The 25,341-nt window shown below is 52.8% G+C and overlaps 7 protein-coding genes across 7 annotated transcripts; 6 read left to right on the top strand and 1 right to left on the bottom strand.

Annotated features, from left to right (window-relative positions):
- Nucleotides 1-164: 164 nt before the first annotated feature.
- Nucleotides 165-1,762, top strand: PG994_003701 (Hsp90 co-chaperone Cdc37; the record flags this gene model as incomplete). Its single annotated transcript, XM_066855110.1, has 3 exons — nt 165-188; nt 266-1,567; nt 1,643-1,762. The coding sequence occupies 3 exons, from the start codon at nt 165-167 to the stop codon at nt 1,760-1,762; spliced, it is 1,446 nt and encodes a 481-aa protein (XP_066719388.1).
- A 1,847-nt stretch (nt 1,763-3,609) lies between these two features.
- On the top strand, nt 3,610-4,749 carry PG994_003700 (uncharacterized protein; the record flags this gene model as incomplete). The annotated part of the gene is made up of 1 exon (XM_066855109.1): nt 3,610-4,749. One exon carries the CDS (start codon nt 3,610-3,612, stop codon nt 4,747-4,749), a length of 1,140 nt encoding a protein of 379 aa, XP_066719387.1.
- Nucleotides 4,750-5,299: 550 nt separating this feature from the next.
- Nucleotides 5,300-10,776, bottom strand: PG994_003699 (uncharacterized protein; the record flags this gene model as incomplete). Its single annotated transcript, XM_066855108.1, has 5 exons — nt 5,300-5,612; nt 5,639-5,838; nt 5,902-9,042; nt 9,098-10,573; nt 10,606-10,776. 5 exons carry the CDS (start codon nt 10,774-10,776, stop codon nt 5,300-5,302), a joined length of 5,301 nt encoding a protein of 1,766 aa, XP_066719386.1.
- A 506-nt stretch (nt 10,777-11,282) lies between these two features.
- PG994_003698 (uncharacterized protein) lies at nt 11,283-13,979 on the top strand (the record flags this gene model as incomplete). The annotated part of the gene is made up of 8 exons (XM_066855107.1): nt 11,283-11,580; nt 11,676-11,695; nt 11,736-11,922; nt 12,024-12,729; nt 12,873-13,078; nt 13,171-13,254; nt 13,311-13,740; nt 13,793-13,979. The coding sequence occupies 8 exons, from the start codon at nt 11,283-11,285 to the stop codon at nt 13,977-13,979; spliced, it is 2,118 nt and encodes a 705-aa protein (XP_066719385.1).
- A 1,431-nt stretch (nt 13,980-15,410) lies between these two features.
- PG994_003697 (mitochondrial protein from FMP27-domain-containing protein) lies at nt 15,411-15,770 on the top strand (the record flags this gene model as incomplete). The annotated part of the gene is made up of 1 exon (XM_066855106.1): nt 15,411-15,770. One exon carries the CDS (start codon nt 15,411-15,413, stop codon nt 15,768-15,770), a length of 360 nt encoding a protein of 119 aa, XP_066719384.1.
- A 215-nt stretch (nt 15,771-15,985) lies between these two features.
- Nucleotides 15,986-18,731, top strand: PG994_003696 (uncharacterized protein; the record flags this gene model as incomplete). Its single annotated transcript, XM_066855105.1, has 2 exons — nt 15,986-17,853; nt 17,990-18,731. The coding sequence occupies 2 exons, from the start codon at nt 15,986-15,988 to the stop codon at nt 18,729-18,731; spliced, it is 2,610 nt and encodes an 869-aa protein (XP_066719383.1).
- A 274-nt stretch (nt 18,732-19,005) lies between these two features.
- On the top strand, nt 19,006-24,519 carry PG994_003695 (uncharacterized protein; the record flags this gene model as incomplete). The annotated part of the gene is made up of 1 exon (XM_066855104.1): nt 19,006-24,519. The coding sequence occupies one exon, from the start codon at nt 19,006-19,008 to the stop codon at nt 24,517-24,519; it is 5,514 nt and encodes a 1,837-aa protein (XP_066719382.1).
- Between the last annotated feature and the right edge of the window lie 822 nt (nt 24,520-25,341).

The raw sequence follows: 25,341 nt of genomic DNA, 5'->3' as shown, positions 1-25,341 counted from the left end.
GCAAGCAGTTGCCCTAGAACTTTCTATACGCATTGCATCTTGCTCGGTCGCTTGGTCAGATACAGTCTTCCTTTTGATCAACACAGCAATTTGTACTCTGTCAAATTCTCGATTATTCGGAATTTCTAAGATTTGCATCCGCAAAAGCCCACAAAGCCGTCAAGATGCCGGTCGACTACAGTAAATGGGTAAGCAACAGCTATTGTGGATGTTTCATGGTCTTCTCTTTTGCGCTTACTGACCGACTTGTTTGATATTCTTTTAGGATGCGCTGGAGCTCAGCGACGACTCCGACGTCGAAGTCCACCCCAATGTCGACAAACGTTCCTTCATCCGAGCCAAGCAGAATCAGATACATCAAGAGCGCCAAGAGCGAAAGCTGCACATCGAGGTCCTCAAGTACGAGCGCGTAGTCAACGATGGTCTCATGAAGCGCATATCGAGCTTGCTGGACGCCCTAAAGAGCCATGCCGCCGAAGCCGAGACAAGGAACCCGGCCGAGGTTGCGTTTCAAGCCGTCATGGAGTCCGCTGGCAGCGCGGGTGACGACAAGCCGCCCAAGCGACCCGAGGGCATACACGGGTCCGAGGAAGAGATGCCTACCTACACCAAGATGATGGCCACTCTGCTGGACCAGGTGAACAAGGCGCTGGATGAGAAAAAGCCCGAGAACCGTTACAATGCCATGGTGGAAGAGATTGGCGAGCACCTCCAGAAGGTCCAGGACTTACAGAAGGAGCTCCTCCAGAAGATGGCCGAGCTGGAGAAGATGGACCAGGGCAAGATTACGAGCGATAGTTATCACACTGGTTTCGACAGTTCTCACGTCTCCAAGTCTCAACCCGGCGATAAGGCCACGTCGTCTAAGCCCGAGCTGCTGAACCCCAACTTCGATATCAACAAGCCCACAGATAGTAAGGCTGTCACCACTACCTCGGATCAGGACGACGACGAGGAGATACAAGCCTCTCTAGATGCAAAGAGATTTGCCAACATCAAGTCGACCGATTATCGCGAGAGCAACAATTTCGTCTCGGCACACCCGCATATTCTCTCGGAGAAGGAGCAGGATGGCATTTTGGTCATGGCTTTCGATGCTCAACTCGAAGGCAAGGCCGATTTTGCCAGAAACTGTGTACATCAAGCATTGCTTCTCCAATACTGCCGTGCCCTCGGCAAGGACGGCGTCCCCATGTTCTTCAAGCGCATTACCACCAAGGGCCACCAGGCACAGGATGTCTTTTACAAGGACGTATCAGAAACCTACGCACGTATTCAGAACCGCTGCAAGGAGATTAACGCCGAGCGAGCTCAAGAGGCCGCGTCTGGCAATGCGGGCGTTGAGCAAATTCAACTTCACGCCGTGGAGCCCGGCACGGTGATTAACATTCGGATCCCCCCGGAGAATAGCGAGGACGAGTTAGAGAAGCAGGGCCGGGCCATTTTCGAAAAGTTTGCCCCTAATATGCGAAAGGCTCTCGAGACTGGCAGTCTGGACAAGGTCAATGAAGTTCTGGGTCAGATGAAGGTTGACGAAGCCGAGGAGCTGGTCGGGCTTCTGAGCGAGGTAAGAATAACTAATCCCTGACGGTTCGTGACTCCTTGCGATGGCCAATTGCTGACACACATTCCAATGACTTAGGCCAACATTTTGAGTTTAGAGGAAGAGATTATCGATGCGACAACCGAGGACGGACAGAAGCATCTGAAGGATATGGAGGAGCGGGCAGCCTTAGAGTCGTACACTGACGACCCGGAGTAAGGGGCAAATGCTTTTTTTATGCTCACGTTTTCTATGTTGGCACAAGCACATGCATCTACATGTATATATACATCTGAAGCCTGCGGCCGCAGTCCGTTCGAGGTTTATGCAGGCGTCCAGGGCACTAAGATGTTATTGTTATTGTCACTGTTATAGCTCTTTTGGAGCTATGAGGAGGTTTATTTCTCCTTGACGATGAATGACTGGAGAATACACCACATAGAACAAGAATAATATAAAAATCTTTGTCAGCATGATGTGTAATTGTGGTGCTTGGTTACTTAAGGTAATGGAGGTATTGGATCAGTAGCTGATGGTTTAAAATAGATGGCAGTGTTTCCACCGGTGGCACCAGCTCGTGTAATGGTAACACTAATCAATGAAGGGAGATCAAGCTGGCTGATGCCAATACCCAATACGAGCCACGGCGTCTCACTACGACTGGTGATTTTCATGCAAACATTGAACACCGCACTGCATATTCCCGCCTCAATTTTTTCTCAGCTGCTACTATGTACTACTTACTACTTACTAGGTAGTCTTGGCTTCTGAAGCCTTCGTTACTTAGTAAGAAAATGGACGTAGAATGACGCGGCCCTGGCGCCGGCGCCGGCGGAAGAAGCCTGAGCCTGATTGGAAGTCAACGTTCACAGCCACCGACCACCCGACTTGACCCAGCAACGGAACATCTGACGACGACATCGGCCAACAAAGAGTCTGATAGACAATTACTCTGTTCATTACACATCTCTGCGTTTCTGCATCTACCTACGAAACTCTCGTGGCTGGTTTGCGTCGATCTATCTTGTTACCGACAGAAAAAAACGTCGTAAACCCACATGGACGATGGGGCTAAAGGGAATAAAGCCTTGTTTATTCGATGCAGATCAGAGGATCTTGGAATAAAAGATGGAGGTTAGACATCCATGGAGGCCAACTACCGGCCGGTCCACTAAACCTGGGCTGGGGGCCGCCGCGCGTTCTGCATGTTTTGCCAGGATTTGCCTGTCGTCTCATGCAAGGCCTCTCACTGTTGGCGGCTCTTGACACTCAGCTCTGACGCCCCATTGGTGACCAAGCACAGAGGCACATCGAAACGTCCAGTCACTGACGTTGTCGTTTGCTCTCCTCAAACCTCGTTTGCAACCTGCACAGCCTTTCGGATACCCTTATGCCCCCACCCCCTCCGTCACTGCGTGGAGGCGCGATCTCCCCAAGCGACTGGTTGCCAGCCCGACAGCTCAGGGCCTAGAATACGTGTTTTCCCTACCCAGCCCGGTATTTACAGGGATCTCTGTTGATTCTGCCATCATACTACTACACTACCACATAGGTAGATGGAGGATGCGAGACGATCTTTCTATTCTCGCTCGCTTGCCTACCAAAACTAGCCACCTGGACTGGCCGCTTTGTGTATGGAATAAAAAAGAAAATGGCTAGGAACCGGAAGGTTGGTCTGGTTGCATGTTGCCACCATCACTCTATCACTCTATGTATTCAACCACCACACAGACCAGGGGGTGGTGGCCAAGGCCATGCGCCGCCGCGGCTCTGGTGGCACTCAAACACAAACCCCCGGTCGATCACTTGGGGTGTGTCAAGTGTAAGTCTGTCTTGGACCCTGGACTTTTTACTTAAGGCGAGTATATCCTTCCACCTGGGGCTGTCAGACAAAGTTAGGTGCTTCTTCTCGTTTGCTCCATCTCTTGCTATTGGCTGTTGAATATTCTCCTATTCAACACTTCTCCAACAGCGCTGTTTCTGGTTGCTGTTCGAATAGGTATCCTCCTCATATACCTACATACCTTCTCCTCCACAGTGGTTTAAGCATCATCACCACACTCAGTATGCTTCCTTCGCTACCGAGCGTCGTGGCCTCTATAGCCCTCCTCATATCCACCGGATACTCGCTGCCCCGGAACGTATTAAGCGGATCAGATGGAAGAATCAAACTGTCGGCACCGTCCATATTGTCGGCGCGGGACACGGCGTGCAACAACTCGCCCGATCTCTGCAGCAAGTCGTACTCACAGATAACCCACATGGGCGCCCACGACGCGGCGTTCCTGCGCGACGACTCGACGGACAACTCCATCGCGGGCAACCAGTACTTCAACGCGACGCAAGCCCTCGACGCCGGCCTGCGCCTGCTCCAGGCCCAGGTCCACAACAAGAACGGCGTCATCGAGCTCTGCCACACGACGTGCGACCTGCTCGACGCGGGCCCCCTCGAGGACTGGCTGGCCAAGATCAAGGCGTGGATGGACGCCAACCCGAACGAGGTCGTGACGCTCGTGCTCGTGAACGGCGACAACCAGGACGTCGCGGCCTTCGGCTCCGTCTTCGCCGGCGCGGGCCTCGACAAGTACGGCTACGTTCCCACGGGCTCGTCGGGCTGGCCCACGCTGCAGAGCATGATGTCGTCCAACAAGCGCCTCGTGACCTTCGTCGCCTCCATCGAGGCCTCGGCCGCGCACCCGTACCTGCTGCCCGAGTTCGCGCACGTCTTCGAGACGGCGTACGAGGTGACGTCGCTGGCCGGCTTCAACTGCACGCTCGACCGCCCGCAGACGGCCGGCACCGCGAGCGCCGCCCTCCAGGCCGGCCTGCTGCCGCTGATGAACCACTTCTCGTACCAGGCCCTCAGCTCGACCATCATGTTCCCCAACGTCGGCGACATCGACACGACCAACGCGCCCTCGACCTCGACGGCCGGCGCCCTGGGCCTGCACGCCCAGACCTGCCAGTCCCAGTGGGGCGCCAAGCCCGTCTTCGTCCTCGTCGACTTCTGGGACCACGGCCCGGCCCTCGAGACCGCCGACAAGCTGAACGGCGTCGAGGGCAAAACCGTCGGCCGCTCGACCCCCGCCGGCGCCGGCGGCAGCAACAAGAAGAGCGGCGCTACTAGCACCACCCACGCCGGCACCGTGGGTGTGGGCAAGGCGGCTTTGGTCGCGTTCTTCATGGCGGCCGTCATGCTATTTTAGAAAGAAGAAATGCGCCAACGAATACACGATAAGATGGCTGGATGGATCGGACAAAAAACAGATCGGAGGTATTTGTTATTGAGCCTTTGATTTTCTGCATAGCGGCCGGCGTTGGTTTTGCATTTTGAAGCCTGTGGCACCACCACGAGTGTCTTGGTGGGATTGGGGTAAGCCTCTTGGGAGGAACTGGCAATATCTCAATATGATCTTGTTATGACAAGACTAAACGTAATCAACTAGCATGGAAAGCCGCTGGAAAAGGGGCAAGCTAGGAGACGACAGCAACCAAAAAAAACCATTAGACCAAATGGTCTAGTAGATAGCTATTTTACATAGGAATCGATTCAGAGTCGAACTATTACACCGACCGAGAATGATGCATTATCGAAGTGACACATTGCAAGGATCCAGCAAGAGAGCATTTGTGAATAATGATTGCAACAAGAAAGAACCTTTTCCTTTATCTATAAACTGCTTTTTGGTATCCGTTAACACCAACCAATGAACACACACGTATGATGCACAATTAGCTACACATTCCCCTCCATATTTACTCGTCGTCGTCATTAGCAGCCGCCTTCGAATCCTCCCGGCTCTTGACCCATTCCTGGGCCTTGGCCGAAACCTTCTCCCTGGACCGGGCGTCGCCATGCTTCTCCTCCCAGTCGGCCCAACGCTTGAACCACTTCTTGGCCTGGCGGGGCTTGAGGGCCTTGCTCCGGACGGCGCGCTCGAAGATGTCGCGGACGACGGCCTTGTCCGGGTTCTTGGCATTGGCGCCGCCAGTCTCGTGGTCGAGCAGCTGGTTCCACAAGTCGAAGCGCTTGGGTACGACGACAACAAACCCTCGAACATGGTGCGGCCTAGCTCTGGGTTGGCGTGCTCCGACGTGAACTCGAGGCCGGCGAACTTGGCCATGAGCGGCAGGTGCGCGTGCGCCGGCAGGGCCTGGGCGGCGCGCGCCATAAGGGCGCGGCAGCCCTCGGGGTTGTTGCGCACCGAGTGCAGCCAGTGGCCGTAGTTGTACCAGACCTCGGGCGACTTGCCGCCGAACTTCTTGACCAGAGTCTGGAAGAGCTCATTTGCTTTCTGCAGGAGAAAAGACTGGTTAGTAAGAGGGAATGGCTTATCTAGGAGTGAGTGAGTACTTACGTCGGACTTATCTTCTTGGATGTAGATACTGGCGACACGCTGGTAGACCTCCTGCTGGTCGTTGACCTGGAGGGCGCGCTTGAAGACTTCGTCGATGGTCTCGTCCGTGCCGAAGCGAATCTCCAGATTGAGATAGGCAATCCAGGCATTGAGCTTCTCTGTCTCCTCTGTGCTGTTGATGGTCTTGATGGCACGCTCAGCGACCTTGCGGGCTCCAGCCAAGTCGCTCGACTGCATCTGGTAGGCCATGTACTCGATCCACATACGAGACGAGTTGGGCCGGCGATTCAGAAGCTGCTCGTAATCGGCCGGGGTTCGGGGACCGAAGGCATCCAAGTCACCGCTCTTATCAACCTCGACTTGCGCTTTCTTCCGCTTCTTCTTCTTGTCAGCGGCAGCGTCTTCGTCGGCTGCGGTTGCACCACCACTCCGCTTATCCAAGGCGTTTGTGTCCCAGTCAAAGCCTCCAGCATCGAGGCCTTCCATCTCATCGGCCTCTCCATCACCCATGACGACGTCTTCATCTTCATCCTCATCTTCATCCTCATCTTCATCCTCGTCCTCGTCTTCATCTTCTTCCTCAGCACTGTCCTCGCCATCATCGCTACCGTCTTCGTCATATTCGTCGTCGTCCATGTCCTCGTCGCTAAGGTCCATCAGTGCTACGGCAGCACCACCAACATCATCCTCATCGCTCATGTCCGTGTCCTCATCCTCGTCCACAAAGTATGATGGCTTCAGACCGAAATTGATACGCTTCTTTTCAAGATCAAGTTTGAGAACGATGGCCTTGACCGCGTCACCTTCGCTGAAGAGCTTCCTTGCATCTTCGACGGGGTTTTCGGCCATTTCACTCCTGTGACAAAGTCCACTAACGTTGGCGGATCCGTCAACGAGAATGAAAGCGCCAAATTCCTCGACCTTGCGTATTGTGCCCGTAACGATCTGGCCTTGACGGAAGTCGCGAAGGTTGAGGGCGGGCGTATAATCCTTGCCCACTACCGACGCCTTGAGACTCATCTGAATATGGCCAGTAGCTGGATCGATTGACACAATCCGGCCCTTTACAACTTGGTCGACTTGGAAAGAGTCTTTCCACTCCTTCAAGTAACTGTCGGAGAGGTCTGAGACTCGAACCATGGCCACAATATCACCACCAAGGTTGATGAACAACCCTTTATCCGAGACGTTCTTGACAAAACCTCGAATGATCTCGCCGACATTCAGCTGAGATGTTTGACTAATCTCTCTATCCTTGGCTTCGGTGTGTCTGTTCGATATCCTTGATTTGCGAGTTGAAAGGCGTAGTTTCTTGTTGGGTTTGTCAAGGCTTACTACTGAGACCTGTATGATGCTGTTTTTCTCAAAGCCGGATGGGTTTGGTTCATCATAGTCATCGCTGATATCGGGCAGATGTATAGGTCCTGCTACGTCGTCGCTCAAGTGAACCATGACTTGCCTTTCAGTGACCTTGGTGACTCGTGCTGGGAGAACCCAGTCTTTCTTGATCCTCTTCCAATCTATCCGGAGGCTGTTGCGCGATGTCGAGGAAAGTGCTGACAGCTCAAGACGACCCAGGCTCTGGTCAACCGAAAGCACCTTCACAAGAAGGGCAGTGCCGACTGGATAGTTCTTGGGGAGGTTTTCCAGCATGGCGACATCGTCCGAGATTTGCAGGAACTTGATTCTGCCGCGTACATTGGGCGACAAATTCACCCACAGGGCTCGCTCCTGGATGTTGTTGACAAAAGCCACATGGGTTGATTCAGCTTCGATAGTCTCGTAAAATAGCTGTTCAGTGCTGTCATCCTTCAGATCACTAGGCTTGGCGGACAGCTCGAGAACCGAATGGGTCGACCTGTGAGAAATGGGCAAGAAGCGGTGGTTCTTGGCATCATGTACACCCAGAATCTTGACAGAAATAACCTGGTTCTGTTTGAACTTGCTCAGGGGTGATTTCTTGTTTTCGATTTCTTCGAAAGTGTCGAAAACTTGTGACACATCGACACGACCCTGGATGTTGTCGGCTAGTCGTACATTAAGCTGGGTGTTCTTGATCGATGCAATCCTCGCTTTCGTGATCTTTCCCACCACGATATCATCAAGGGTTGTAATACTAGTATCAACGGGATTCTCGGCGGAGACAGCGGGACCAGCATTTTCCTTGGTTTCCTTGGCCTTCTTCTCTTCTTTCTCTGTGGATGGGAGGCCAACAACAAGGCGACGATAGTCATTGTCAACCGAGGTGATCTGAACCTGCAGGGACTGGTTCTTCTCCATGCCAAAATCGGTGACCTTCTGTGCTGCTTGGGGGAGTCTGGACTTGGGGAGCAGCGCAGTGAGCTGGCCGGCGAATTGAACGAAGATCGCTGTCACTGTGATGTGTCTGACGAAGCCTTGGCGGAGCTGGCCGACTTTAGCGTCCTCAAAGGAGGTGAGAAGGTCTCCGTCTTGGGCGGCTTTCACCAACGAGGGTTTCTTGCTCAGGCCGATAAAACGTTTGCCCTCGTTCTTCTCAATGACAACGAGATCCGAGAGTGTCTGGCCGACATGGATCTTTTTCAGGGCCAACTGGTTCTTCTTGCTGGATCCGTCGGTGAGATGACCGGCAGCCAACATAGCCTTCAGGGAGCTCTCAACCAATTCAACGAAGATACGGTCTTCGGTCTTCTGAACAACCTTGGCAGACACAACGGCGCCGATGCTCAAATCTTTGAGAGCCATCTGCTTCTCCATTCCAAAGGCGCTTGGGTCCTTGCATGAGACATAGAGCTTGTGAGCCTCGGCATCAAAGTTCAGCACATGCACATGAACAACCTGTCCGATACGGAAGTGCTCCTTCGGATCACGAATGTAGGCCTCGCTCATCTCTGAGACTGGAAGAAATCCTCTAAGCGACCCATAAAACTGTACAATGGCACCTTTAGGGAGAACATTGATGATAGTAGCCGGGACCTGCATCCCAACAATCACTTGATCAAATGACTGAAGCGGGACAGCCTCGGAATTGAGAAGAGTTTTCTTCAATGTCAGGCGGATATGTCGTTTCATGGGATCAGTAGAGAGAACGCGCGCCTTGACTTTCATACCTTCCCTGAACTTCTTTTCGGGGTGTTGCAGTTTGACATCAGCAAGATGCATCTCGGGGGACAAGTCCGCTGATGCCTTCAGCGATCTTGACAAGTAAGCCATCGACACCGTTCTGCCCGACAATGAGCTTCTCAATGACGCCATGTACAATACCACCGATAGGCACGTCCTGGACGCGTAAGAAGGGCTGATCCAGGATTTGTTTCTCGAATGAAAGTTGGAACATGCCGTCCACGGGGTTGTATCCGACAACTCTTCCCTTATGGACCGAACCTAGTCGATACGGGCCAGTCGTTTGGGACAACATATCAACCTTGCCGTCCTTCAGTCTTGAAATGTGGACAAACCCGGGAACTCCTTTGACTCCGATTTCGACGAACACTCCCACCTCGGGCTCTACCTTGGCGACAGTACATTCTTGAACCATGGCTGATATTGAAAGAGCATCGAGAGGGGACTTGCTCGACGATCCGTCAACCGTTTTGGGTCGTAGTTTTGTAACGTGCTCAAGCATAGAGATACCGAGCTTGGGATCGTGAGAAGTCGGGAAATTGCAAATGACACGAGCCTTCACTTTTTTTCCGATCTTGTACTTTTCCTCGAGGTCCACTGTTTGAGGACCAGCACCAGAGTGAATCAGATCTGCTGTCACATCTAGAGAACCCATAACTTTTCCGGCCAAGCCACGTCCAGAAATTTCGTTCACCATCAGCTCAACAGCAGTACCAGGAAGGAATGTGTTGATGGTGGTGGCATCGGACGGAACATTTTGTACCTGGCCGATTTTATCCTTCATAGTAGTTAATTGGGCAACCTTTGCGCTCTTTGTCAAAACCTGACACAAGAAAACATTTCCTGGTTGCATGCTTTCTTCGGGTATGGCCTTATCCAACTCCTTGCGAGATAAGAACCCTTGCTTCAAGTCGTCCAGACCTAAATCCATCACGAAACCGTGGTCCTCGATACTGGCTACGGTAGCCATGACTGTAGCATTTGGAACAAGATCTTGCTTAGACATGCCGCTGTTTGCGTGTTGAGGCCGGAGAGACAGTTCGATATGCCTCCTCGGCTTTCCAGATGCCTCACTAGACTCATCGACAGTTGAAGCAACGTATGCGCGCAAATATTGTCCAACAGCGAACAATGATTTTAGGTCGACCCCACTGTCTTGGCTCTCATCGTCTTCTTCCTCGTCCCTGGCAGCCTCAGCAGATATTCTTTCGTTCAGGGTATCGGAAATGGCGGTAATGGAAACATGCCCAACGAGGTTGTTTGGCAGAGCGAGGGCGACATCGAGGGGGTTGACTTCAGTGACTTGCGCCAGTACCAATGATCCTTTAATAAGACGTTTGTAGTTCAGACTCTCAACACGGACCGTATCTTCGTCGTCGGCGGCGGCCTTGTTTTGCTTGCTGTCCTTCAGCTGACCCTTCGACTTCTTCTTTTTGACAGCCTTTTCGGCCTTCTTCTGTCCCGCGCCAGATTCTTGCTCGAAAAGAACATCCTGCCTTGCCTGGACTTGGATTTGCTTGTGCTCCAGAGGCGTCAAGACACTTCCACCTCCTCGCGGGAACAGAGGCTCCTCTCTTTCAATTTTGATAGCTTGGGGGCGACTGGTTTCGAGTCGGTGGAATTGGCCGGCTTCGTAGTCGGCTTAGACTGGCTCTTGGAACTCTTGTCGCTTGCTGTTGCTTTGGAGGGGCGGGCGTCGCCATGAGTTTTGACTGCCTTGGATGTGGCAGCTGATGAGCCGTTAGGGGCGTCTTTCCTCTTCAGAGAACTCATCTTTGGGTGACGGAAGGCGGAATTCGAATTTCGCCTAACATCGATATGCAGAAGGCCTCTACAGTAAAAAGCGTCTGAAAATAACTAAGAAAGTTATCCATTGGCGACCGATCCACTAAAATTTTCGCGATAAGATTAAACGCATATGTGATAAGATAGCTACAAGTACCGGGGTATCAATCGAAAGCCGCTGTCAGTGCCTGTCTCAAAAGGAACTCACGGCCTGTAGCGGCCCAGCTGACTCTTTCTGCCCCTCCTTAGCTGATAAAGCGCATGGATCGTTGAAGCGCAGCAGCGTGGCGCGCGCCGCCTCCACTCAAACACCCGGTGACGTTGGTGACCATAGATGCAATGCAGCAAGGCACCTGTTTACCTGACCTCGGGAGAGTTTATCTAGATGAACCTAACAATCATCTACCTCCGATGAAGTAATATCATTATTATTACACCAGTCTCCCAACTTCCAGATGTTCCCAATGATAATATAATCTGTTTGACGTATCGTCATGGCTCCACGAAAGCGTCCGCGACCAAATCCCTCGGAGTCAAGCGCTGCTAACACCACCAGTTTGCCCGTTTCACTTGTATCTAACGCAGCCACTTTGCCCATTTCATTTGTATCCCGACTCACCGGTAGTACCAGGCGAGACAGAAGTGCTTCGCAACCCAACGACCCTGCCGCTACGACGGCGTCATCGACAGCGTCATCAACAACTGCAGCCTCGCCTTCGCCCCCTGAAGCATCACAGTCTTCGCAAATGCAACGAGAGGGGACAGATGAATCGCAAGCCCCCGAAATCCGACGTTAGCATCCATCAAACAGGTTGGTTCTCGTATCTGCTGGCACTTGAAATGAAAGGACAGCATTTGCATAACAATACATGCTGATAACGAACTAGCCACGGAAGAGCCGCAGCTGGTATGGCTCGTTAGGGAGGAAATCCGCACCGGTAACCCAGGTGGCTCGAGAATACATCATGGGTGGCACAGTGAAAGGCCCGTTAGCCGACTTCAGTCGATATGATACCAAAAAGTCCCCGGATGCATCAGGAGACTCCGACACCCAGTCTATCAAGACGCTTCCTAAAGCAACCGAGAGCGAAGCGCAGCTCAATGGAAATGACTCGAAGAAAATCGGAACAGACAGTACGGCGTCCACGGTGAGGGAGGGGAAACTGACAACTCGGCCGAGGTGGCTACCCAAGAAACAAGTCAAGAAGCGCCAGGAACATCAATACCGCCAACAGTTGCTGCGCCTTCGGAGCAACCAGCGGCGTCTTCTGGATGGTTTGGATGGTTAGCTGGGTCTACTACAACACAGGAGAACGCCCACCAGGACCCTGAACAGACGAACAAGACACCTGCAGCGACCCAGGTGCCTGAGACGGTGACCCAGCAAGAAACACCAAAGCCCCTCCAGGACGAAATATCGCAGCCAGTATCCGCAACCCCAAATCAGATCAGACCGACGAACTCATGGTTCGGATGGTTTGGTACCCCGACTGCCCTAAATGACGAACCAAACGGAACGAGTCCAACACAACCTGAAGCTCAAAATAAGAAGGAAGATGAAGTTACAGTCACGACCGATGCGCCTCCAACGTCTATAGACCATACCCCATCGCCCGTTGCTGGATCTACATGGGCTTTCTGGTCTCGGGATTCTGGTCCCAAGGCCGATGGGAAAGCAACTACTTCACAGGAGCAAGGAGAACTAGCCGTTATGGGCGACGGTTCTGAATCAAGTCCTCGGCGCTCGGTTGGTGTGGACGTTGGCGACACCACGAAACCAAAGGAACAACCACTGAAACAGGGCTCTAAAGACACACAAGCCAAGAATCGCAAAAGGATTCGCCCCGAGATTATGGGTATAGACGAGACTGGGCCAACTAGGCCAGAGACCCCTATCAACAAGACCGCTCCTGCTAGGCCAGAAACGCCCACGTCCGCCAAGTCAGTGGCGCCACCAAACCTCCTGCTCCCGGCATTTCGGCACACGTATCAAATGCAACAGAACCCGTCCATTTTGAAGCAAATCACCCAGCTTCTACTTAGAACGCGGCAGTCTCCTCCCCGTCACGTGTACCTTGTCAAAGAGCCCCCTCAATCAAGAAAGCTATCGCTATTGGGGTTCATGGGCTCTTCCCGGCCTCCTTCCTCAGGCCTGTGATTGGCCAGCCAACCGGAACCTCGCTCCGATTCGCAAACCACTGTGCCGAGGCTATCAGAAGATGGGCGGATAGCCACGGATGTGCAGATTGTGAGATTGAGAAGGTAGCTCTCGAGAGCGAGGGCAAGATCGGTGATAGAGTGGACAATCTGTGGAAACTTTTGCTAAACTGGATCGAGCATATCCGAAGTGCCGACTTGATCTTACTGGCATGCCACTCACAGGAGTGCCTGTCGGGGTTATGCTTGCCGCCAAACTTATCGAACTAGGCATCGTCACGACAGCAAGAATTGGAATCTGTGCCATGGGTAAGACCTTGGTAACCTGTTAAATACCCGGTGCTTTTCGCTAACATCGTCCGCAGCAGGAGTATGCTTGGGACCATTCCCTGACTACAAATCCGGCATGGGAATGATCATGGGCTCGGCTGCCGAGCTTTGGCAGTTTAGTGACCCGGAAAGCGAAGTCAGCAAACGCCTTGAGCGCTCCCTCCGGATTGTGCTTGAACGCGGAACGCGAATTACCTACATCGGCTCGATTGACGATCAGTTGGTCCCGATGGAGTCAGCCATCTACTCACCTGCATCACATCCATATATATACCGTGCTGTTTTTATCGATGGACGACTGCATGCACCGGACTTCATAGCCCATCTGGTGGGGTTCGCGCTCAAGCTTCGCAACCTGGGCATTTCTGACCAAGGGCTCATTCGTGAACTGTCTGTTGCGTTGGCCGGTAGTCTGTACTCCGGTGAGGGGCACTCTCGCCTTTATGACGATGAGTCAGTATACGAGTAAGCATTTTAGCCTCACTTCAGACTTGATTGTGGCTAACCGTTCTGGCAGCTTGTCCGTCTCACACACATTGGAAACGACAGTCGTCAACAACGTCTCGTGCAATATTGAGAAACACACAGGGCTCACCAACCCCAACCCCTACGTTCTGCCTTGGATCATGCGGGGGCTGTTGGAAGAGGACATTGTCAAGACGGAGCTATCGGGCCGAAACGGCGGATTTGCTCAAGCAGTTTGACGATTGGAAGCCAGTGACGAAAGCGCTGAAGGACATTAAATTCCGACTAGAAGCGGTGAGATCTAAACTTTGAAAGCCTACCACTCGGTCGGTGACGGAGAAACTAGAAGGGGATTAGACAACTAGAGCTGAAGCCTGAAGCATGCATAGAGTTTGGACATGCAGTGTATTAGTGTATTGTACATGGATGGGTTTTTGGTACGGCGTTGGGCAACATAGCAGGAATGAATACCCATACTTCGATGGATTGATAGTTTTATATTAAATTCGGAAAGTCCCTTGAGACTGATGGGCAATGCTATAATACATATTACTCAATTGATTGTAATACCGAGTGCCTGATATTGAATGGCAAGTGGATGGGCAAGAGTGTAACCCCTGGCATGCCGGCCCACCTGTGCTGGTTGGCGCGTTAACTCCGATTTCCGGTTACCGATGTCCCAACACCGGGAGGAAGCGTTGGGCCAAGACGACCGGGCTCTGACAGGCTGGGGGATGCACTTTGGTACTTTACCTACTCGCGGCTTATTTTTCAACCTATTAGGATCACGGAGGAAGGAAGCACGACAAAATAGGCACCGAGATAAGCCGATCCTAATAGATCAATTTCTTCTTTTCTTACGAGTTCGTTCCTTTTACGTCGCCACTTGTTGGCCTCACAATTAGGAGTTATAGGGGGTTAGCTGGAGCCATTGGCTTATTAGCCACCGCTGTACTCCGTACATGGTACCTCACCCACTCGGCTTGTAAACGAATGAACAATGGGTTGCCAGTAGCAAAGGAGTCTTTGCCCTGGTACCGAGGCGTTCTCTTTAATTGTAAACTGGTATACTTGTCATCACCTCCCGATCATACAATTGATATATCGATTTTGCAGAACTTCCCAAAAGCTATGGTGGATCTCCTCATTTGAGAACATTGACAGATTGAAGAGCCGCCGGCCCCCCCACTTTCGAGGTTCACGCTTGCAGATAGATTGATTGGCAGTGACGTGCATCTTGCGCTAACACTGTCCTTCAAGGCTTCCCGGGGCAATCTCCTTTCATGACCCTGGGGGTTACTTCGACCATTAACCATACAAAATCACTTGGCATCTTGATAGCCGCGCTATATTGGTTGATTTAACCTTCCGGAGCATGCCCTCGGAGCTGTATGCTTGTCCGGACACTACATCGATACCGCCTGCGAAACTCGACTAGACACGATATCGATCTACGGCCCGGCAGATGCTGACATAATTTACAGCGCAGCAAGGGAGAAAATTGGTGGGATCATGAAGGAAACCGGAAGCTCGAGGAACAACGACGTCAGCGCGGATCGAACCGGTCGCCCATGGCCTATGCTTCAACTGTTCTCTGAATAGCAGGCAAATTCAAGGGAAGGGGGCCACGGCCGACGAGAGGAGAAAGGGGCGCGCAGTTGCTTGCCGCCATGGCTCTACTTAACCCGACCTTCATCTTCGGGGTCATTGTCCTCCTCTACATCACGTCTTTTGTGCTCTTCGCCGTCCTGCGCATCGTCACGGGCATTTCGATCCAGCGCATAGGCTACTTCTCGCTACGCCGCCTCGCCTACACCCCCAAAGATGGCATCAAGATTGAGATCCGGGGGCTCGGCCTCAACGTCCACCGACCGACCTTCTCCCAGCCCACCTGGCTCAGCATCGTCGTGAGCGAGCTCGTCGTCACCGTGGATATCAAAGAGCTGGAAGGCCAGTCGGGCGCCGACGCCGACACAGACGACAGCGATGGCGAAAAAACGGCGCCCCTCGGGCCAAGCCGCTACCGATGAAGAACGCTCTGCCCCGCCGGGCAACATTCGGCGTAGCACGCAGCGAGACTTGGAAGCAGTTGACGCGCATAAAAGAGAAGATCAAGAAGCTACACAGGAACATACACTGGCTTCGCCTGGTTGACGTTGTTGCCACCGATTCGGCCATCAACGTGTTGGACGTGGGCAATATACAATGTGGCAGTTTCACCGTCGCCGTGGATACTCGCCATAAGATGGTGGACAGGGCGCGGTTCTTCTTCCAGAGCAGGGCAGGCAACAACCGCCAGAAGCAACAGGCCGAATGGATTTTCACCTTACGGAGTGTTTTGTTCACGGCCAAAGGCGGCGAGGCCTCCGAGGTCCTCGACAATGCTGTGCTTAACATCCACGGGTTTCTCTACGAAAACCTGGACGGTCTGCGCGATGCAGCCATAGCGCTCAAACTGGGCCGCGTCCACGTTCCATACGATGATGTGCAAGTCGCAACCGAGCACTACCAGAGGCTGAAACGGATTTACTCGAAAGATTATCAAACCGTGGAGTCAATGGAGGTCTCTGTGGACAAAGTCATCCAGGAAATTGATCATCCAGGAACTACGGACCAAGACATCATGCAGGCCGTCACCGATTCTAAGGAGTTCGTAAGTTCCATTCTTCGCGGCATCAAAGAGGTTCAGTTTGCAGTCAGCTTGGTCGGTCTCACAAAAAAGATCGAAACGGTCAAAACGTCAGGGTGTCCTTTGGTCATGAATGCTTCGATGAAGGAAGTGGGCGTGGATTTGCACCGCTTGGATCCCAAGTCGCCGGCACATCGGATGTACTTCCCGTCCAAGGACATCGCACACGAGGCCCTCCTGGCAGCTCTGTCCATCTCCTTGGGCCTCGATGACGGACAAGGGAAGCCGGAAAGGATACTCTACATTCCCATGGCCACCACGACTGTCAAAACCACATTACCATCCAAGACTGTAGAGCTCACGGATGAGGGCAGTGCCGAAGAGAAAAACGCCAATATCCTATTCGCGAACTCGGTTGTAACATCGCCCTCTGTTGATTTGGACCCGAAGCATCTTCCGGTCCTCTTGGCCCTGCTCCGGCCTAAAGCGAAAGCGCCAAAAACGAAAGCCCAAGAGCGCCATATGCTGATTTCCCGCCTGTTGCCAAAAGCAAATGTCAAGTTCACCATGCATGAACCTGTCATACGCATTGCTCTGCCTCCCCTGCAGACTACAGATGATCCCGACGATTTCGATCTTATAGTTTCATCGATATCCTCTATTTCATTAGATCTTGAATCATTCCACTCCGCTGTCGAAGATCAACACTACTCGCTGGTCTCCCAAATGCGTCTCCAAACACATCACCTTTATTATCAAACCACTCAAGGCAATCGGTTCGACTTGGTTGATACAGAGTTCTTCGATCTCAAGATCACCCTTGGAGCCAACCCAGATGTTCACGTGATGGCCACTGGCCACGTTCAATCCCTGGCCGTGCGTATGATCCGCCCTGAGATTACTGATGGCGTTCGCCAGATCATTCGCCAACTGCGGCTTGATGTTGAGCCAGACAAACGTAGTAGATCGAAACCGCCAGGGTCTCATGGTGGCATTCGTGCATTACCGCAATGGCTCCTTCACTTCCAGATAGGGGTTGAAGACTTCAGCATCGAGGTCGCTGGTATTGATGAGGACTTCCCCACCAATACTCGGGGAGTAGCACTGCAATTCGACTCGTGGGCGGCCGAATACAGAGCTCAGCGTCTGGATGCACAGCTTAAACACCGACCTACCTCGAGGAGACGTGCGGCCAGCCGGGCGATAGTGCCGGACCCAGAAATCTTGAACTCGATTTCGTCCCCAACTTCTCCTCAGAGGAAGCTACCTGATCACTACACTGAAGGCGATGGCCGAAAACTTACGCTCAATATCCGAGGAATGGAGGCTTTCATTATCGACAATGCCGAGAAATGGGAGGCGGACCCCTTTATACACATGCCTCGTTTCGAGGTAGCCCTGTCAACCACGAGCGACAAACAGGGACCGATCCTGCATGTCCACTGTCATTTGCGGACTCTATTGATCCAATACTCCCTTTACAGGTATTACTCGGTCGGCGTTGCGGTAATGGTTTTGAGTAAAGCATTCATGCGAACCAAAACAGACATGTCCGACTCGAGAGCAAGGCAAAACCGTACACCGCATACTTCGGTATCGCTGCTATCGCCGCCAATAAAGTCTCCAGGTTCTCCGAGTACTGATCAAATGGACGGTTCATCCCCCTCGCTTTGTCAAGGAGTTGGTGACTGTCGACGTCAAGGCCTCCTTGATCCAGGTCAAGGCTGACTTGCCTGCGGACCCGCCAGTAATGCTTCAAATATACACTATGGAGGCCGGTCGGCATCGATGGTCTTCTCCCTTCTTCTACGCAAAACTCATCCGCTTCTACGCAGAAGCACCACGGATGCGCGGTGTCTGGGCTCGAATAGCCAGTATCAAATCTGCCAGGATGGACTACAGAGAGTCGCGCCGTGTGTCAACGCATGGGGGTTATCATGACGACAAGATGTTTGATATCGTCACCGAAGCCATGCGGCTTGCTGTCCCACATGAGATGATCATACATAAGATCTCCGATAATATCATGAATGTGATCAAAGCAATGCAACAGCTCCATCACCGGTTCAAGACCGGTACTAATGAGTATATTCTGGAAAAGGCACCGGAAGGGCCCAAGAACGTACCCAAGGTCTCGCTCAGGACAAGAACTCTGCTTTTCGAGCTCGAAGATGGCGCTTTCGAGTGGAAGCTAGGGATGATATATAGGGCAGGGCGTGTAGAGCAAATGCAACGCCTTGCCCGTGAAGAGGCCTACCGCGTCAAGGTAAAGAAGATCCAAGAGGAAGAGTCTCGTAAAGGAACTTCTGGCCGCACCTCGGAATCACTCAGCCATGACACGGGGGCGAACAGCAAATCCTAGTAGCCAGAACCGAAGCAAGAGCGAGGATACCCGCCCTCCCACGGCGATGGATGGGAGGTCTGAAGGCAGTGAGGATACGCGACACCGGAAACCTCGCTACGATCCCGATGGCCTTCTTGGCTTCAGTGGACACGCTCATGTCTCGATCCAAGAAGCGAGGCACCGACTCGATGAACACAATGCCCAAAGTTGGAGAAAGCGAATCGATCGCCATTATGCCATGGCAAGGGCTGGCATGAGAGAACTGCGGGGTCTCTTCTGGGGATCTGATAACATGCCCGACGACATAGAAGACAACGAGAGGATCCTTGACGTGCCGCAAAGATTGGCCCTAATGAGCGCCGTCATCACCGACTTGCATGTCATGATCGACAAACCATCTTTCCCGCTCCATCAACTACCCGACTTCCTCCATAAGGTCGGCAAGGGTATGCCTAAAGGCATGACTTACTCTCTACTCGTTCCAATGAGCATCCATGTTAGCATGAGCGAGGTTAAGATGAGTCTTCGGGACTACCCACTTCCCCTGTTGCATGTACCGGGCATCAAGGCCGGCCAATCCTCCCGTTTACCGGCACTGTCTCTGAGAACCGACTTCGTCATCGCGGAGGAATTCCGCGGCAGTGAGTCCACTAGGCGGATTAAAGTCCAAATCACTCCCCCTTCGAAACAAGAGACAGGTCAAGCCTCGAATGGAAGCTTCGCCATCGACGTGCGCCGTACCGTCGGCCCAGTCAAGTCTTACTCTGATATGCATGTCGACATCAACACGGCATACCCGACGCGCATCACTTGGGGCCCCTCGTACCAACACGCCATTCAAGACATGATGATGGTTATCGAGTCCTTTACCAAGCCTCAACTAGATCTATCAGAGAAAGTAGGCTTCTGGGATAAGATCCGACTGAACTTCCACTCGCGTCTTCGTGTAGCATGGAAGGGTGACGGCGATGTTCATCTTGCCCTGAAAGGTACAAGAGATCCTTATCAAGTCACAGGCAATGGTGCTGGACTGTTGATGTGCTGGCGAAATGATGTTCGCTGGAACGTCCACTCAGACGATGACCCCAAGCGCTTTATGACCGTGGACAGTGGCGAATACGTTCTGGCTATCCCGGACTATAGCCACCAAGTCCGAGAAGCCGACCGGATGAACGGGGAGAACGACAGCGTGTCAAGCAATGACAGCTATAAATCAGGAGCCGCTTTCAAGAAGGTCATAATGAAGCTATCTGGCAAGGTACAATGGATGGCCGGTCTTGTTTTCGAGCGGGAAATAGAGGACGGAAATCGCAGCTTTGAGTTTATACCCCATTACGAGGTTGTTATGAAGTCACCACAGCACGGAAAAGAGGAGAGCGATTTACCGTATGATGCTTTCCGAGGTTTCAGGAGTCAACACATTCATCTCTCCATTGCAATTCGAGCTCCACTCGATCGGGATTGGACGTCAAGCGAATCTCAAGTTTCGAGGAGTTACAATTCGGTGCACCTTACCCCTAGATTCTTCACTCATTTCTTTGCATGGTGGTCTCTATTCGGCGGGCCCATGTCACTGCCCGTCCGGCAGGGAGCCCTTTGGCCGGGCAGGGAGAAGAACAGTAAAAAGTTCGGAAGACACCTGGCCACGATCAAGTACAACATCCTCCTTGCACCACTTTTCCTCAGCCACATATACAAGCATAAAGATGCTGAAGACTACAGCGAGAGCTCGGTTTCGGCAACTGGCATCAAGGTGCGGTTCGACAGCTTCATGCTGGACATGCATCAACGACGAGAGGAGTTCAACACACGAGACCGGGGCCGCAAGACTCAGACTCGAACGACGGGTATGAAGATACACGCCGCCCAACTCGACCTGATCTCGGCCGATGTGCGTGCTGTCTCGGCTAGTATCAAAGGCACCACCACAGAGGCGGTCAAGGATAATTCGATCTCGACGATAATCGCACAAGGCGAAGAAGACGGAGCTGATCTGTCCCACTTCACGATTCCGGATAATGACTTCAGCTGGATAGACATGGATGATTTTGTCGAGCTCGATTGGATCTTGCCCTCAGAAGCCAATCCAGACACCAAGATCCTGCCTCTAGCATACGCTCCTCGGGTGACCTACTTCCGGCAAACGGATATCGGGGGCACGATCGCCGGTGACCCAGATAGGACAAGTCCTTTTGGCCACGAACCGACACATTTATGCATCATGAGCCATGACGACGATCCAAGGAGAGTCCAGTCTCAGCTCATCCGAGAACGGCTGGATCAGCTTGCGATCCAGATCGATGAAAACATTCGGATCGTTGGCGAGAAAGAATTAAACCTCATCCGAACCAACAACGAAGATCCACAGCTCAGAACTGAGTTCGAGACTTTCAGTCAACATACGGATGTCCTAAACGAGAAGAAGGTCTTCTTGGAAAGTATGCTACGACAAATGTCCGTTGTTACGCCTGGCAACAGTTTCGACAAATCAAATGGCGAGGGATCTACGGAAGCGCAAGGCAATGCCGATGTCGATATCGATGCAGATGCGCCTGAGCTCAAGGGTCCTAAGGGAGCCGAATTCGCGAGTGACTTCACCAACAGGTTCGTCATCCACAACGCGCAAGTGAAATGGAACAATCTGTTGCGCAATATCATCCTTCGATACAGCCATCAAGTAAGCCAACGGCGAGGTTTCGTTTACTATCTTTCCCGGCCGGCTGTCAAGTTCATCCTGGATATCGTCGACGAACAAGTCAAGGCAAAGGGTGGCGGCGGCAAGTCAGGCGCCAACGGGACTGCTTCCGAGAAGGACGATGCCAGTACAACCTCGAAGCCAAGCGGCCAGGCTCGGGATGTCAATGAAGACATCGAGCACCGCATCAAGCAGATTCTGCAAGACGGACGGAAGTTCGTCAATGCCGACGACGACGACGATAGGCACACACCAAATGTCCCAATGGAGGACATCACCAGCGGCATTTCCGACGACTTTGCTCCCCAGAACACGTACCATGTGCGCCTGATTGCCCCGCAAATCCAGCTCCAGAGCGAAAAGAACAAGAAGCACGTTGTTCTACTTACGGGCAAAGGCATGGAACTGAAGGTCGTCGAAGTCATGGAGAAGGCTCGACTTTTTGATACGGTCAGTGGACTGGTTCAGCGCCGTTTCCTGGTTGGCATGGACAGCACACAGTTCTTTGTCACCCATCAGAAGTGGTTCTCAACCCAACTCCTGGTGCTTTATTCCGGCAATACTTACGGCACGCCTGCTGGCACCTCGTGGCCACCATGGGTACCCATGGAGGTAATGCACGATTTCTCGGCGGATCCCTTCGGCTTCAAGCGTGTTGTGCAGAAGACGTCGGCCATGCTACGATACGACAAGTACAATCCCCTCCGTCTCAAGTACAATGAGGATGTCAACAGCGAAGGGACAAACGATGACCCTGAAAACACCGAATCCAGACTGGACAACCTGTGGGTAGAATTCCCGCAAGCGCGAGCGTTGTGCAACTCTTCTCAATACTACGCCATCTATGTCATAGTACTCGATTTGCTTATGTACAACGAGCCTCTGGAGAAGACTCGAAACGAACGGTTAGAGAAGATCATGCTTGCGTCCGACTTCAGCGATCTCCGAGGAACTCCAGAAATGGTCATCAGGCTCCAGGAACGTATCCGGCAATTGGAGGATATCAAAGCGCACTTCCAAATCCACTCCAAGTATCTAGACAAGAAGGGTTGGGAGGATAGGCTGCTTCTAGAGCGCGATCTAACTGCTTGCGAAGACGAACTATTCTTCATGATGAAGGCGATAACTACTTCACAGCAGAAGTACGATACCACGTCCCAGTCCAATGCCCTCCTGCGCTGGAGCATTTCCGCCAGGGAGATTGTGTGGCATCTGATCCGCGACAACAACGAGCCGCTCGTCGAATTACAGCTTCGAGACGTTGAGTACGACAGGACCGACAATTCGGATGGTTCCCATATCAACCTGTTCCAGGTGGGCAAGATACCCGGACTGAACCTTCTGCCTGACGCCATATACCCGGAGATGATCGCTCCTTACTTCGATAGCGACAAGATTGACATTGGAGACTTCCAGAACCAGCAGATGATCCGTGTGTATTGGCACATGTTGGAGTCCATTGCCGGCATTCCTGTCATGGATCACTTTGAGGTGAATCTGTTCCCTATGAAGATTCAACTGGAAAGAGAGGTTGGCAAGAAGCTCTTTGACTACGTCTTCCCCAACATGGATGGAGAGGGTCAAGGCACAAATGGTAATAGCGCAAATGGCAGTGGCAGTGGCAGGACAGAATCGCCGTTTTTGCCAAAGCAGAACCCCAACGATGCCGATGATGATGTCGCGGATGACTCGATGTCTGGATCCAATCGACCGGGGTCTTCGCGGCCAGACATAGATCCCATGTTTGATACAAGAGCCGGGTCATTAGAGCTTCGACTCCGACCTACATTGACTTCAGACTCTCGTACGCCAGAATCCAGTCCCCCGAAGGGCAAGGCTCTCAGCGTACACACCGGCGCTGGCGGGGATGGGGGAAGTGTCTTCCGCTTGTTTGGCGGCAAGACTCTGAACAAAAAGTCCTCGTTGGAGTCGCTCAACCCAACCCAAGCCCAACGTCCCGGAATCATGCGAACAACAACGTTTGCCTCGTCTCTCGCTTCCTCCCAGAGCGAGACCAGGAAAGGCACGCGCTTCAAGCTTGGCGGGAACAAAGCCGCTGCTGCCGAGGAGAAGCCATCGGATGACCTCAGCAAGATGATGGATCGCGCGTCCAACTACATGACGTTTGCATACATCAAGTTGCCGTCGGTGGTGCTTTGCCTCTCGTACAAGGGCAAGGGCGAACGCAATATCGAGGACGTACACGACTTCGTCTTCCGCCTTCCCACCATCGAGTACCGCAACAAGACGTGGTCGAACCTGGACCTGGCGCTGAACTTCAAGTCGCGCGTGATCAAGGCCCTGATCTCTCACACGGGCGCCATCATTGGCAACAAGTTCAGCAGGCACCGGCCGAACACGCAGCAGCAGTCCAAGTTGCGCGAGCTGGCCACGAGCAGTGTCCTGCTGGCCACACCCGCGCTTAGCAACAGCGGCAACAGCGGCGACAATAGTGATGACTCTTCGAGCCTGTTCGGCACGAGCCCGGTGGACTACTCGCGCAGCCCGCCGCAGAGCCTGAGGGGCAGCGGGACCTCGATCCCGACGCCGCATAGGAGCGATAGCCGGAGCTCGAGCGTGGCGTCGTCGAGCCGCCGCTCCTACCGGCCCACCACCTCGTCGGCTGTGTCGCAGCTCGGGAGCGAGCAGAGGACGGGTCGCGTGCCGACCTTCCTCATGATGACGCCGCCCACGCCCAGCGATCCCATGGGCCTCGGCATCGACAATGACGCTGCTAGCATCAGTAGTGGCATCGAGCCCTTGAGCGCGCGCACCAGCACCCTGCGCCCGAATACCAGCGGCGGGACGCTCGAGGTCTACGACGGTCGGAACGACCGCCGCCGGTCTACGGGTGGTGGTGGCGCCACCAGCGGACCGGGTTATCTCCGGGGCAAATTCAACGCTCTCACCACCCGGATAAAGGAAGGGAGGGATCCGTCTTCTTCCGTGCAGTCCCGTCCGAGTACCAGCAGTAGTAACGTTCAGAGTTTCGGCGGCGCAACCCTCCAAGACGAGGAGGACTACATAGAAGCGGAAGAAGAGATCGAGGCCGCCGAGGTTCCGAACCGTGAGAGGAAGATGACTTGGAGCGGGAGGATGAAGTCAGGCTAAGAAGTTGGTTCACCTCGTCGCCATCATAGCCGACAGAATACCTAATTCTTCTGGCTACTCGCTTCCTTGAGCGCCCATCAAAGCACGCCATACATGATAATGTTTGCTTCTGGTCGCCCACAGTCTCTTCACAGCAACCATCGCAACCTCTTCTCTCAGCTCGTCGGCAATACGGCGTGCTACATATATACAAACATAAATACGTTCATGCATACATCGCGAAGGTTTAAACGGGGCGTTCTGCCGGCATGCCCTCCCTCTTCCCCTACAGACAAACCTTGGTTTGCATAATCATTTCTCGACAGGAGGGTGTTTGCAAGGAGTTTTTGGAGCACACATGCAGCATTTGAGAAAGACTTGGGTGGCATAGGGGTGGTAAATTCTTGTTCTTCTCTTCTCGCTTGGTTTTTTCTTATCTTTCCCAGGTGGTTTGGGGAAAAGCGACGTTATATAATTGAGAGCAGGTTATAACTTTGTTTAGTGGCAGCGCAGCAAGGGGAGAAAGACAAAAGCGGGAGTTGTTGGTACACAATAGAGATTAACCTACTTAGTTGCGTCTGTGGGAAATTCATTACTAGAAACCTGTTTAAGCATACTACTTTGTCTCTCGTCCCATCACATAGGACTAATGACGTTTGATTTGGTTGGCTCATTGGCACAGAGAAGGGGATGATTATGCGAGCATATAGAAAAGCGGTTGGCGCGGCGCATGGAAATGCAACTGCAGTCTTGTATAGAAAGAGTAGCGGTATCAATGATGAGGTGCTGGGGAATAAGAGCCCCATGTAATTTTTTCTTGACTACCTAATAGATTCAACGCTC

The sequence above is a fragment of the Apiospora phragmitis genome (assembly GCF_038363925.1).
Source record: "Apiospora phragmitis strain CBS 135458 chromosome Unknown utg000004l:1.0-3135199.0:1.0-3139288.0, whole genome shotgun sequence".
NCBI lineage: Eukaryota > Fungi > Ascomycota > Sordariomycetes > Amphisphaeriales > Apiosporaceae > Apiospora > Apiospora phragmitis.
The sequence above is the reverse complement of the archived record's forward strand: the minus strand, read 5'-3'. Positions and strand labels throughout refer to the sequence as shown.